The 14,327-nt window shown below is 42.7% G+C and overlaps 1 protein-coding gene across 2 annotated transcripts in view; it reads left to right on the forward strand.

Moving 5' to 3' along the window:
- Nucleotides 1–14,327, forward strand: part of LOC123760250 (non-lysosomal glucosylceramidase) — a 60,620-nt gene that overhangs the window by 12,041 nt on the left and 34,252 nt on the right. For both annotated transcript variants that reach the window (XM_069338415.1, XM_045745746.2), the window contains exons 2-5: nt 58–146; nt 2,628–2,808; nt 3,282–3,444; nt 7,529–7,649. In XM_069338415.1, coding sequence (XP_069194516.1) covers nt 122–146; nt 2,628–2,808; nt 3,282–3,444; nt 7,529–7,649 — 490 coding nt within the window. In that variant the 5' untranslated portion in view covers nt 58–121. The remainder of the gene's footprint in view (nt 1–57; nt 147–2,627; nt 2,809–3,281; nt 3,445–7,528; nt 7,650–14,327) is intronic.

Here is a 14,327-nt window from a genome sequence, read left to right on the forward strand (position 1 = left end):
GTATACTTTTAGAAATAATGTTGTAATTTAACATTGGTGTTTATATTTGTCTCTCAGGTATCTGGTGTGGTACATATACACAAGAGCAAGAGGGAGGAAGCCATGGATTGACTGTATCTGTATGATGCATGGAAAACAAATGTATGGTGAGTGAAACACTAAACTTGCATATTTTAAATATTTTGTTATAAAAGTAATATTGTAATCTGAATTTGCTTCAGAGATGAACTCTCATTATTTAAACAATTTATGTTCTGCAGTAGAGTATTAAATAATAAAGTAAGGTTATGAGTACAGTACAGTATACCAGATATTTCTTGTTTAAATGTGGCATGCAGTGCTAAGCGGAGTTGTGGTCTTAACTAAAATGATAGAATAATGAGAAGAAATAATGGGATGAATTATTACAATGGTGGATGCTGAATATTTCATTAGAAATAATAATAATAATAATAATGTTTATTAAGGTAAAAGTACATACATTCAAAATGAGTTACAAACATAATATTGGATTTCTAGATAGAGCAAGTACAGATAAAGCCACTAATACGCACAACATTTTGGGCAAATCGAGCTAATCCAGCCACAGGTAGGACCAGGCACACTTGAACTATAAACAACAAAGAATACTGTAGACAAGATATTAGAAAGGGATTTTATTTGTTGGTTAGTTTTCTTTATTTGTTTATTTTGTTTGTTTATTTTTTAGTGTTTTGTTTACAAGAAGTTAGAATGGGTTTGTGAGAGTACTTAATATTGGTATCTTTACATTCTTGCAAAGTCACTAACACGCATAGTATTTTGGTGCTGGTCCATGATTAAAGATATCAGGTAAGATGAAGAGGTACATTGTGACAAAATTCGATATCAACGTATAACTAAAATATAAACTGACAGAGGTGATAACACTGGTGAAGGAAGATGTATGTCTTAAGTACTAATATTGGGAAAGTGGGTAGTACAAGATACAGTGTGAGTTTGAAGCACAAGGTAGGAAACTATAGGGATGAAATTAGGTACATTTTGGTTTTACTTTTGATTGAGGCATAGGTTGGACAGTTTTTAATTAATTAGGGAGTGAGTTCAAGATGCGCTGTAAGTCGGCAGAACACACGGCACAAAGAGGGGATGTGGGCAAAACGTATAGAAATCTTCAAGAGTAAATCCGTTCATTAAAGGTGCATAAAAAGAAGAGACATGATAAGCTTGAGCTGTATTCACTAAACCACCAGCTGGTCAGTGCAGGCATGTATGTGTACACAAGATACCGACAAATATAGATGGATACTGTGATGTTCCAGGAAGAGAAGCAACTGGAGATGTTAATGGAGTAGACTGTACACTACATAAAGGTACAATCCTATCATTAGTATAATCCAATTTGTTGCCAGAAATGCAGTGCATGATTAGTGACTTTATGAAAATAATAAATACCTACATTGCAATTAGACCTTATGTCAGCTCTCGTAACACAAATGATCGAGGACCTAGGGACTAAAAGCACCGCAAACCAAACACGAGATGGCTGATTTCATTGAGACTTAAAATATTGAGCAAATTGGTAGATATTAAACCAGATCACTTCTTTAAAATGTCGAGTGTAACTTGCACAAGGGGCAACAGCTTCAAGCTCAACAAATCACAATGTAGGATAGAAAACAAAATATTCCTTTTCACCCATAGAGTAATAAACCCATGGAATTCCCTGCCCACTGAAGCCATAAATTCCAATACTGCACAGTCCTTCAGTTGGAAAAGATTCTTAGGAATATTGAGGGGACCTTTGACAAGCCTCCAGCTTCATGTCATCATCAAGGCCACTGGAGATGGGAGCCCTAAAGTAAACTCGGATAAATGTTTAGGCCTTTAGCCACTGGTTTTCACCGCCTGTGGTGAATATCGGTTGCATAAAATTGTGAATGAATATGCATAACAGGAGGTAAGGGAATATGAAATGCATAGTGTTTATATAATTTATCTAATAAATGAATTTGCAATTAAAGCTTATAAATACCTAATACACAGGTATACATAATAATACATAATAGCCCATATAGCATACATGTCCATTTAAATTTTGCTCATTTAACCCTCCAAAGGGGTGTGACAATGAGGGATGCTGTTGTCCCTTCTGATCACACTACACTCTTAATCTCATGACAAAGTGATATTCAACTCAAAAAGTTGTTGGCTAATACAGTACAGTGGCGTCTCGATTAACGAGTTTAATCCATTCCGGCACCGAGCTCATCATGTGGAAAACTCGTCTTGTGAAACAACAACAAAACTGTCGTTGAACGTGTCCGAGAACCTGCGGGAACGCTCGTTAATCGAGCGAAAACTTGTCAGTCGAGACAAATGTTCTGCGAGTGACTTGCTCGTTACTCGAAATGCTCGTAACTGGAGCCGTTCGTCACTCGAGTTAAATACCCAGCTGTATTCCATTCTTTCTTGGGACAGAACTTTGGTATGTCATCAAGTGACAGTTCAGATTACACAACTCCAATAGAATCAGTTAATCTCTTAATGCGAGACATCACTCTACATACAGTGTATTATAGGTACCTTTTCCTAAATTTACATTTCTCAAATGAAGTATTGTATCTTAACTGTATAATTTATTTTAGGAGTTCCGTTGGGTGGCATTGGCTCGGGTACAATTGGTCGTGGGTTCCGTGGAGAATTTTGTCGATATCAAATGGTGCCTGGCATTTATGAATACCACACAGTGATGGCCAATCAGTTCATTGTGACAATTCGCGATCCTAAAGGAAACACGCTGTATCAGAAAGTATTATCAACACATAGGTGAGTTATAAACTCCCCCCCCCCCCCCAAAAAAAAAAAAAATAACAAAAAAACTCATAGGCTATGTTATTGCATTTTAAATATTAAAATTACACTTACTCATGATTTGAGACGTGGTTCTGTAGCTAATTTTTCATGAATGTTTACGAATTAATATGCAGTATTGTTTTAAGCTGAATTGATTAGGCATTCTTATATTGTGTAAGAATTGTCTTGTTTATAACTTGCTTAACATAATTTTAATGACTGTCTTGCATGTAGCCATTTTGTGTATCACTTTAAATTATTTCCAATACCTTAAAGAATAGAAGCATTGGATACACTCGTTTTCTGCCCTAAAATATAAATGATATGTTTGTAATTTCCTTGAGTGCTAGTCCTCAAAGTGGCTCACTCTCCTTAAAAAAAAATGTACTGTAGTACAGTATATTGAGATACAGTATATTGTTGCTAATATTTGTATTACTTTTCAGTAAATCCAGAAAAGGATTGGGGTCTTGGGACTGGGGCTTCAGTGGTGCCGATGGCCTCTACTGTGGTCTCTATCCCCGGTCGTGGACAGTCTACAATATTAAAGAGCAGGGTATCAGATTGATCTGTCGTCAGATCTCGCCCGTTATACCTCACAATTATAAGGTTAATACTGTCTTGGTTTTCTGGTGTTATGGTCACTTAATCATAATTGTTAATGTAGTATTTGCATTGTTGTTATTTATTTATGCATAGTATTTCATTGAGTGAGCTGATCATTTGACTGTAGTGGGATAGGGTGATGATGATAATTGTATTTATAAAACACACATAAACATGTTAATGGTTAATTACTAGGTACGGATATAACAAAGCAATAAAGCCACTATGTACAAGGCATTTTAGGCATAAATTAAAATAATTCTGGTAACTATTTTAAGTTTAATGGGGTAACACTTAATACTTAGGAGAAATAAGCTATAACATACACAAATTATTTAAGAAATATAGCAAATAAGATTTTTTTTATAAAATTTGTCTAAAGATTTGGTGTCTGGTGCTTGTATAAACAAGCATCCACTGGTCTGAACAAGCACCCACTGGTCTGAACAAGCACCCACTGGTCTGAACAAGCACCCACTGGTCTGAACAAGCACCCACTGGTCTGAACAAGCACCCACTGGTCTGAACAAGCACCCACTGGTCTGAACAAGCACCCACTGGTCTGAACAAGCACCCACTGGTCTGAACAAGCACCCACTGGTCTGAACAAGCACCCACTGGTCTGAACAAGCACCCACTGGTCTGAACAAGCACCCACTGGTCTGAACAAGCACCCACTGGTCTGAAGAAGCACCCACTGGTCTGAACAAGCACCCACTGGTCTGAAGAAGCACCCACTGGTCTGAACAAGCACCCACTGGTCTGAACAAGCACCCACTGGTCTGAACAAGCACCCACTGGTCTGAAGAAGCACCCACTGGTCTGAACAAGCACCCACTGGTCTGAAGAAGCACCCACTGGTCTGAAGAAGCACCCACTGGTCTGAAGAAGCACCCACTGGCCTGAAGAAGCACCCACTGGTCTGAAGAAGCACCCACTGGCCTGAAGAAGCACCCACTGGCCTGAAGAAGCACCCACTGGTCTGAAGAAGCACCCACTGGTCTGAAGAAGCACCCACTGGTCTGAAGAAGCACCCACTGGCCTGAAGAAGCACCCACTGGCCTGAAGAAGCACCCACTGGCCTGAAGAAGCACCCACTGGCCTGAAGAAGCACCCACTGGCCTGAAGAAGCACCCACTGGTCTGAAGAAGCACCCACTGGTCTGAAGAAGCACCCACTGGTCTGAAGAAGCACCCACTGGCCTGAAGAAGCACCCACTGGCCTGAAGAAGCACCCACTGGCCTGAAGAAGCACCCACTGGCCTGAAGAAGCACCCACTGGCCTGAAGAAGCACCCACTGGCCTGAAGAAGCACCCACTGGCCTGAAGAAGCACCCACTGGCCTGAAGAAGCACCCACTGGCCTGAAGAAGCACCCACTGGTCTGAACAAGCACCCACTGGTCTGAAGAAGCACCCACTGGTCTGAAGAAGCACCCACTGGTCTGAAGAAGCACCCACTGGTCTGAAGAAGCACCCACTGGTCTGAAGAAGCACCCACTGGTCTGAAGAAGCACCCACTGGTCTGAAGAAGCACCCACTGGTCTGAAGAAGCACCCACTGGCCTGAAGAAGCACCCACTGGCCTGAAGAAGCACCCACTGGCCTGAAGAAGCACCCACTGGCCTGAAGAAGCACCCACTGGTCTGAAGAAGCACCCACTGGTCTGAAGAAGCACCCACTGGTCTGAAGAAGCACCCACTGGTCTGAAGAAGCACCCACTGGCCTGAAGAAGCACCCACTGGCCTGAAGAAGCACCCACTGGCCTGAAGAAGCACCCACTGGCCTGAAGAAGCACCCACTGGCCTGAAGAAGCACCCACTGGCCTGAAGAAGCACCCACTGGCCTGAAGAAGCACCCACTGGCCTGAAGAAGCACCCACTGGCCTGAAGAAGCACCCACTGGCCTGAAGAAGCACCCACTGGCCTGAAGAAGCACCCACTGGCCTGAAGAAGCACCCACTGGTCTGAAGAAGCACCCACTGGCCTGAAGAAGCACCCACTGGCCTGAAGAAGCACCCACTGGCCTGAAGAAGCACCCACTGGCCTGAAGAAGCACCCACTGGCCTGAAGAAGCACCCACTGGCCTGAAGAAGCACCCACTGGCCTGAAGAAGCACCCACTGGCCTGAAGAAGCACCCACTGGCCTGAAGAAGCACCCACTGGCCTGAAGAAGCACCCACTGGCCTGAAGAAGCACCCACTGGCCTGAAGAAGCACCCACTGGTCTGAACAAGCACCCACTGGTCTGAAGAAGCACCCACTGGCCTGAAGAAGCACCCACTGGCCTGAAGAAGCACCCACTGGCCTGAAGAAGCACCCACTGGCCTGAAGAAGCACCCACTGGTCTGAACAAGCACCCACTGGTCTGAAGAAGCACCCACTGGTCTGAACAAGCACCCACTGGTCTGAACAAGCACCCGCTGGCCTGAAGAAGCACCCACTGGTCTGAAGAAGCACCCACTGGCCTGAAGAAGCACCCACTGGTCTGAAGAAGCACCCACTGGTCTGAAGAAGCACCCACTGGCCTGAAGAAGCACCCACTGGCCTGAAGAAGCACCCTCTGGTCTGAAGAAGCACCCTCTGGTCTGAAGAAGCACCCACTGGTCTGAACTTCCTCTGTCTGGCCTCTGACCTTGGACAGACAGACTTCCATTTCTATAGATATGCACATGGAAAGGGTACCTGGCAGCACCTGGGTCTCTTCCCTCCCCCCTTTTCACCATTTCCCCTCTTCCCCACACTTCACCCCATCTTCCCTTTCCCCCCCCCCCCCCCTTGTACCTCTCCCCTTGTTCCTTCCTCTTGTCCTCCCAATTTTTATCCCCCATTCTTTCACCCCTTATGTCCCCTCTCCCTCTCCACCTCTTCCCCTTCTTTCAGAAAATGTATTATTAAAAGCATGGAAACAACTCTTTGGGTATGTAAGGAAATGCAGTATATTTTTATGATCATTAAAAGCTCCAGGAAGAGCACACCCAATATTCATACGTGACCCGATGACAATCACATTTGGGGTCACTATAAATACAAATATTCCATAAAGCATTTAACCGAGATGGACCCTAGGTTATCTTGAGATGATTTCGGGGTTTAGCGTCCCCGCGGCCCGGTCCTCGACCAGGCCTCCTTTTTGTTACACACCACCAGGAAGCAGCCTCTAGCAGCTGTCTAACTCCCAGTTACCTATTTACTGCTAGGTGAACAGGGGCATCAGGGTGAAAAAACTCTGCCCATTTATTTCCGCCTCCACCGGGGATCGAACCCGGAACCTCAGGACTACGAATCTAAAGGGCTGTCCACTCAGCTGTCAGGCCCCCCCCCCTAACCTATGTTCATCCCGTACCCCAGACCATTTCCCCTGCGAAGTTGGGTAAGTTTAGCCCCAAGCATCTGGCCTCCTACTTTTGACAGACACAGACACAGACAGAAATACATTTTCTGTTATAGATATAGAGATTGAGTTGGAGGTAAGCACTAAACTTTAGATATCAAGAATTTTTAACAATTGCTTATTGCTGAAACTGTATACTGACTAACAAAATGTTAAGATTAGTGCATTGTAAATCAATTACAAATCTTAATCAAATTTAAAAGCTTTATTCTTAAATATTTTTTTATTTATTTAGATTACACAAAACTAAAAAAATGGGCATAATACTGTAACAAGCATAATGCATGAACATTATAATTATATAATGTATAATGTAGATTTAGAAGCTTTGTCAGTGAGTTGTATAAAGCATTAGAGTTGTGGTTGGAGTAAAGAGGTGTTGTTGCCACACAAAAACTTGTAGCTTACAGATGGCTTCATTGTTACTTTATAGTTGCAGACAAGATGGTTTTAAGGATTTTGGATGGATGTGAATAGTTTAATTGTTAACCCTTACACTGCTGCAATCACCATGTGCAATTTTTTCCTATTTGACTTAACGATTTTTAGTCATGTGCAGCTTGATATAGTAGAGTGCAGTACTGTACTTATAGTCATTAGCGGGTATATAGTAGAGTGCAGTACCGTACTTATAGTCATTAGCGGGTTAATTATATGAAGAGTTAGCCAAACTCAAAACATACATATTTATTATTTCAGGATTCTTGTTTACCTGTTGGTGTATTTGTATGGAACATAGAAAATCACAACCCAGAACCAAGAGATGTGTCGATAACATTCACGTTCAAAAATGGTACTGGCGGAAGTGAAGATAAAACGGGTAAGTGTGTGCCTTTCATGAGGTATTGGTGGTTATAATTTTATATTATACTGTAGTGTAAGTTGAAAAGATGTTGATTTATATAAAAGGAAAATTGTAACTGGATAGCAAGCATTGCCTACTTATGAACAAATCCACAAGGGCCGTGACGAGGCTTCGAATCTACGTTTGAGATCATCCCCAGACGCTGCCTTTATCGACTGAGCTACGACGTGGTCGAATCCTCGTCACGGCTCTTGTGGATTTGTTCATTTGATGCATCACGCTATTGTGATTTCTGTGTGTAATTGCCTACTTATTTGTTGGGGGGTAGAGAGAAGAGGGGGTTATCCCACACCTGTCTTCATCCTTGGCTCACAACCAAGGGACCCAAGTTCAGTCCCTGGGTGCAACAGAAACAGTTTGACATGTTTCCTTTCACCTTGATTCCTCTGTTCACCTGGCAGTAAATTTGTTACCCGGAAGATGGTTTGCATTCTGGTGAAGGTCAGTAGCTGGCCTCGAGGAACCTCGATATAGGCCTAAGTACAGGCTTACTGTCCCCAACACAAAATTAGTGTTGATGTGTATTTTGTTATGTGTGAGATTGCTCAGTCTGTCAGATATAGACAAAAATACACGTCACAGCTTTGTGTCATCCTTTGCAGATGACACAAAAATCAGCATGAAAATTACCTCGGCTGAAGACATTGAAAAATTACAAGCAGATATCAACAAAGTTTTCGATTGGGCAGCAGAAAATAACATGATGTTTAACAGTGACAAATTTCAGGTACTCAAGTACGGACAAAATGAGGATCTGAAACATAATACAGGGTACAAAACACAATCGAATCTGCCCATATTAGGAAAACAGCATCTCAAGGATTTGGGAATAATGATGTCCGACGATCTAACGTTTAGGGAGCACAACCAAGCAAATATTGCGTCAGCCAGAAAAATGATAGGATGGATTACGAGAACTTTCATGTCCAGGGATCCCATCACAATGGTTGTACTCTTCAAGTCACTTGTGTTGTCCTGTCTCGAGTGCTGCTCAGTACTCGGTTCTTCCTTCAGAGCAGGAGAGATTGCTGAAATAGAGGGAATACAGAGAACATACATGGCACGCATAGACAAGATAAAACACTTAAATTATTGGGACCGTCTCAAAGCTCTCCAAATGTACTCTCTATAAAGGAGACGAGAGAAATAGCAAATAATATACACATGGAAAATACTGGAGGGCCAGGTCCCAAATCTACACAGTAAAATAACAATGTACTGGAGTGAACGATATGGAAGAAAATGCAGGATTGAACCAGTGAAGAGCAGAGGTGCCATAGGCACAATCAGAGAACACTGTATAAACATCAGAGGTCCGCGGTTGTTAAACGTCCTCCCAGCGACTATAAAAAATATTGCCGGAACAACATTGGACATCTTCAAGAGAAAACTGGACTGTTTTCTAAGAGAAGTTCCGGATCAGCTGGGCTGTGGTGGGTATGTGGGCCTGCGGGCTGCTCCAAGCAACAGTCTGGTGGACCAAACTCTCACAAGTCAAGCCAGGCCTGAGGCCGGGCTTAGGCAGTAGAAGAACTCCCAGAACCCCATCAAGCAGGTACCAAGCAGTCTGGTGCCCTCTGGTAAAATGAAAACATAAAAGTATATGGAACCACTTTAATAAATGTATCGGTTGGAAAAAAAAAAAGAGAACTATTAATATAAACTTAATTAACTGAATTTTTTTTATCTTCTGAACAGGTTTTTTGTTTCTCTAACCTTAAATGACTTGGTTAGGGTCCAGGATGGACCAAAGCATCGTTACTTTACTGTTTCTGTCTTTAATGTACAGTATATGAGTTGTAGTCATTTTCTGTCATTTTCAGCCCCGTTATTGTGTCTTATTCTGAGCATAATTCTCTCCTTTATTCTGTGCTATCCTTTTTAGATGCTCCTGAAAGAAAGGCAAGATCACTGAATATACTATTAGACAGGTTTGTGATAACTAGCTTAGGTTGACATCCACTGTGGTGTAGCAGAGATATTGTATAGGCATACCTCAGTTTAAGAGTTTAATTGGTTCCTGGAGACGCCTCGTATTCCGAAAACTCGCATTCCGAAGCTAATTTCCCCATAAGAAATAAAGGGAAATGAATTAATCCGTTCCTGACTACCCCAAAAAACCCACATCAAACTAAATTTTTATACCTAATTCATCTAAATAAACCTACAAAACTATGTTCCAGTTATTACTTACCTTGCTGTCGAGTGCTGTAGGCGTATGGAAGATGGTGAGGAGGAGAGGAGTTACAGTACTGTTTGGAAGGGGAGTCCCCTTCCATTATCACATCAGGCAGTGAGGACCTTTCTGGTGTGCTCTCCCTGGGACGTTTTATCTGAGTGCCACTAGGTCCTGGTTGAGGCTCACTGCTCGATTTCCTCGCCACAAATCTGTCCATGGAAGCTTGCTTTTCCCTTCTTCGCAAGCTCTCTCTGTAGTAAGGCATCACATTGTCATTGAAAAGATTAAGACAACGGCCTACTACAGCTTTCTCTGGGTGAGTCTTTTCAACAATTGTTTGAATCTCTTCCCACATCTGACACACCTTAATTACTGCAGAAGGGACATTCGCTGCTGCTGCTGCCACCTCCTCCTCCATTGCAGAATCATCCGCTGCTGCGTTGGCTTGCTGTTCCTGTTGAAGGGCTAGGAGTTCTTCGGTGGTCAGTTCTTCGTTGTGTTCTTCCACCAACTCCTCCACATCATCACCATCCAATTCTAAGCCCATTTGCTGGCCTAGACTAACAATTTCCTCAACAATAGGTGCATCATTTATAGGCTCAAACCCCTCAAAGTCTAGTTCTCTCACACATTCAGGCCACAATTTTCTCCAGCCAGAGATCAGGGTTCTTTGAGTCACTTCTTGCCAGGCTTTGTCAACGAGTTTTAAAGCACTACAAATGTTAAAATGCTGTCTCCAAAACTCTTTGAGGGTGAGGTTTGTGGCTTCAGTCACTTCAAAACATTTCTGGAAAAGTGCCCTTTCATAAAGTTTCTTAAAATTCGCTATGATTTTCTGGTCCATAGGCTGAATTAGAGGAGTGGTGTTAGGAGGAAGGAATTTAACTGTGAGGAATTTATTGTATCTGGGCAACAAATCATCTTCCAAGCCTGGAGGATGAGCAGGAGCATTGTCGAGGAGAAGCACGGCTTTGAGTGGCAAATGTTTCTCCTGCAGATATTTTTCTATGGCAGGGCACAACACTTCATTCACCCACTCCGAAAAAATAAGCCTAGTCACCCTTGCTTTTTTATTAGACTTCCACATCACACACACATGGGTTTTCTGCACTTTATACTGTTTGAAAACCCTTGGATTTTCAGAATGATACACTAGCAAGGGTTTAATTTTCAAATCGCCACTCGCATTTGAACACAGCACAAGCGTAAACCTATCTTTCATAGGCTTGTGTCCAGGCAAGGATTTTTCCTCCTTGGTAATGTATGTCCTCTTAGGCATTCTTTTCCAAAACAGTCCTGTTTCGTCACAATTAAACTCTTGTTGCGGTAGGTATCCCTCAGCCTCTGCAAACTCTTTAAATTCGTCAATAAATCGTCCAGCGGCTGGTTTGTCTGAGCTGGCTGCCTCCCCATGCCTTGTAACACTATGGATACCACTTCTCTTTCTAAATTTTTCAAACCAGCCCCTGCTTGCCTTAAACTCTTTCGTATCTGCATCACTCGTTGCAGGGGTATTCTTTAGAAGGTCTTCGTGCAACACCCTGGCTTTCTCACAAATAATGGCCTCCGAAACACTATCACCCCTTAACTCCTTGTCGTGTATCCAAATTAATAACAACTTTTCCACTTCTTCAAGTATTTGTGGTCTTTGTTTCGTTATTGTTCTTACTCCTTTTGCCACTTTAGCACCCATAATCTCATTTTTCTTCTTAAGTATAGTGCATATTGTTGATGTGGCTTTGTTGTACTGCCTACAAAGTTCAACAACACGTGTACCGTTCTCATGCTTCCGAATGATCTCTTGTTTCTCCTCTATTATCATCCTCACATGAGCTTTCTGGCCTTTATCCTTACCACTGGCTTTCTTGGGACTCATGGTGAGATATATAATAACAAATTGTATAGACAAATCACCAAAAATCCAACAAAACACTGAAAATCCACGAGAAGAATTGATGTGGGGGTAGTCACTGAGCGCGAGACAATGGTAAACTGAGGGGCGGCGGGGCAGAGGGGCGACGATCGCCGAACCACCACGTGCTAGATCGGCCTGTACGCGTATCAACAAACTCGCGTCCCGAGGTAACCCTCGCCTTCCGAGACATATTTTTGGAGGAAATCCTGCTCGTCTTCCGAAAAACTCGCATACAGGGACACTCGCATTCCGAGGTACCACTGTATTTTCAAAACATTTCTGCCAGATCTTACTGATGCTAGGGAGGTGAGAAATTAGTGAAATCCTTAAAAAGCCGTATGAGGACATGTTTAGCACTCCAATAAACAACATGAAAGTGGAAGATCCAGACAATTTCTTTATGCGGGATATTCAAACCCCTGTAAATATAACTGATATCAACACGAGCGCACTAAATTTTGAAAGAGAAATTGAAAACATGCCCATGCACTCGGCCCCAGGTCCAGACTCATGGAATTCAATATTTATAAAGAAATGCAAAGCGCCGGTAGCACAGGCATTCAGTATAGTGTGGAGGAAGAGCTTGGACATGGGGGAGATACCAGGTGCACTTAAAGTAGCAGACATAGCGCCTCTACACAAGGGAGGGAGCAAAGCATTGGCAAAGAATTATAGACCAGTTGCACTAACATCGCACATCATAAAAGTATTTGAGAGAGTGATTAGGAGTCAGGTCACCAATTTCATGGAGAGCAATGACCTTCACAACCCAGGCCAACATGGATTTCGAGCAGGAAGATCGTGCCTCTCACAGCTACTTGAGCACTACGACAAAGTCACCGAGGCATTAGAAGAAAAACAGAATGCTGATGTGATATACACGGACTTCGCAAAGGCTTTCGATAAATGTGACCATGGCGTGATAGCACACAAAATGAAGTCAATGGGAATAACCGGTAAAGTAGGACGCTGGATACTCAGTTTTCTGTCAAACAGGACTCGGCAAGTAACGGTCAACCATATAAAATCTAGTCCAAGTGCAGTTAAAAGCTCTGTACCTTAGGGTACAGTCCTTGCACCGCTGTTTTTCCTTATTCTTATATCAGATATAGAGAAAAATACAAGTCACAGCTTTGTATCATCCTTTGCAGATGACACAAAAATCAGTATGAAAATTATCTCGGCTGAAGACATTGAAAACCTTCAAGCTGACATTAATAAAGTTTTCGACTGGGCATCAGAAAATAACATGTTTAACAGTGATAAATTCCAGGTACTCAGGTACGGTAAAAATGAGGACCTTAAACATAATACAGAGTACAAAACACAATCAAATGTACCCATAGTAGGAAAACAGCATGTAAAGGATTTGGGAATAATAATGTCTGACGACCTAACGTTTAAGGAGCATAACCAAGCAAATATTGCGACAGCCAGAAAAATGATAGGATGGATTACGAGAACTTTCAAATCCAGGGATCCCATCACAATGGTTGTACTCTTCAAGTCACTTGTGTTGTCCCGTCTTGAGTACTGCTCAGTACTCACTCACCCCCTTCAGAGCAGGAGAGATTGCTGAAATAGAGGGAATACAGAGAACATATACGGCACGCATAGACGAGATAAAGCACCTAAATTATTGGGATCGTCTCAAAGCCCTCCAAATGTACTCACTAGAAAGAAAACGAGAGAGATATCAAATAATATACACCTGGAAGATACTGGAGGGCCAAGTACCAAATCTACACAGTTAAATAACAACGTACTGGAGTGAACGATATGGAAGAAAATGCAGAATAGAACCAGTGAAGAGCAGGGGTGCCATAGGCACAATCAGAGAACACTGTATAAACATCAGAGATCCGCGGTTGTTCAACACCCTCCCAGCAAGCATAAGAAATATTGCCAGAACAACCTTGGACATCTTCAAGAGGAAACTAGATTTATTCCTCCAAGGAGTGCCGGACCAACCGGGCTGTGGTGGGTATGTGACCCTGCGGGCCGCTCCAAGCAACAGCCTAGTGGACCAAACTCTCACAAGTCAAGCCTGGCCTCGGGCCGGGCTTGGGGAGTAGAAGAACTCCCAGAACCCCATCAACCAGGTATCAACCAGGTACTAGAGAAGAGTTCCAGCCAGCCTGAATTGACCACAGAAAATATAATCAATAAACAGGAAAGTATTTTCGGGCCCTACTTATTATCGCAAGAGAGTCAGGTAGTGCCGTGACACATGCTAGTTGGCCAACTGGCTGTCTCCGCTGACTGCCACTGGATGGCACCACTCAAGCCAACACTAAACTCAAGGCCAAGCTCAAGTCATATGTCCTGACTATTAACTGTGATGGTTTTTGACAGGCTGGAGACCATGTTCAGTTAATACTTGTTATTACCCTTAGAAAATGTAGTTTCATGTACAGTGTGTTCATGTGATGTGTTGATAAGGGTTTGTCTCTTGTGTTGTGACCTAATTGACTGATAAATCAGAGTTCACATCTGGGCTTTGATTCAGTTCATGTTTCAGCATTGGGCTTCATGCTTC

The sequence above is a fragment of the Procambarus clarkii genome, chromosome 39 (assembly GCF_040958095.1).
Source record: "Procambarus clarkii isolate CNS0578487 chromosome 39, FALCON_Pclarkii_2.0, whole genome shotgun sequence".
NCBI lineage: Eukaryota > Metazoa > Arthropoda > Malacostraca > Decapoda > Cambaridae > Procambarus > Procambarus clarkii.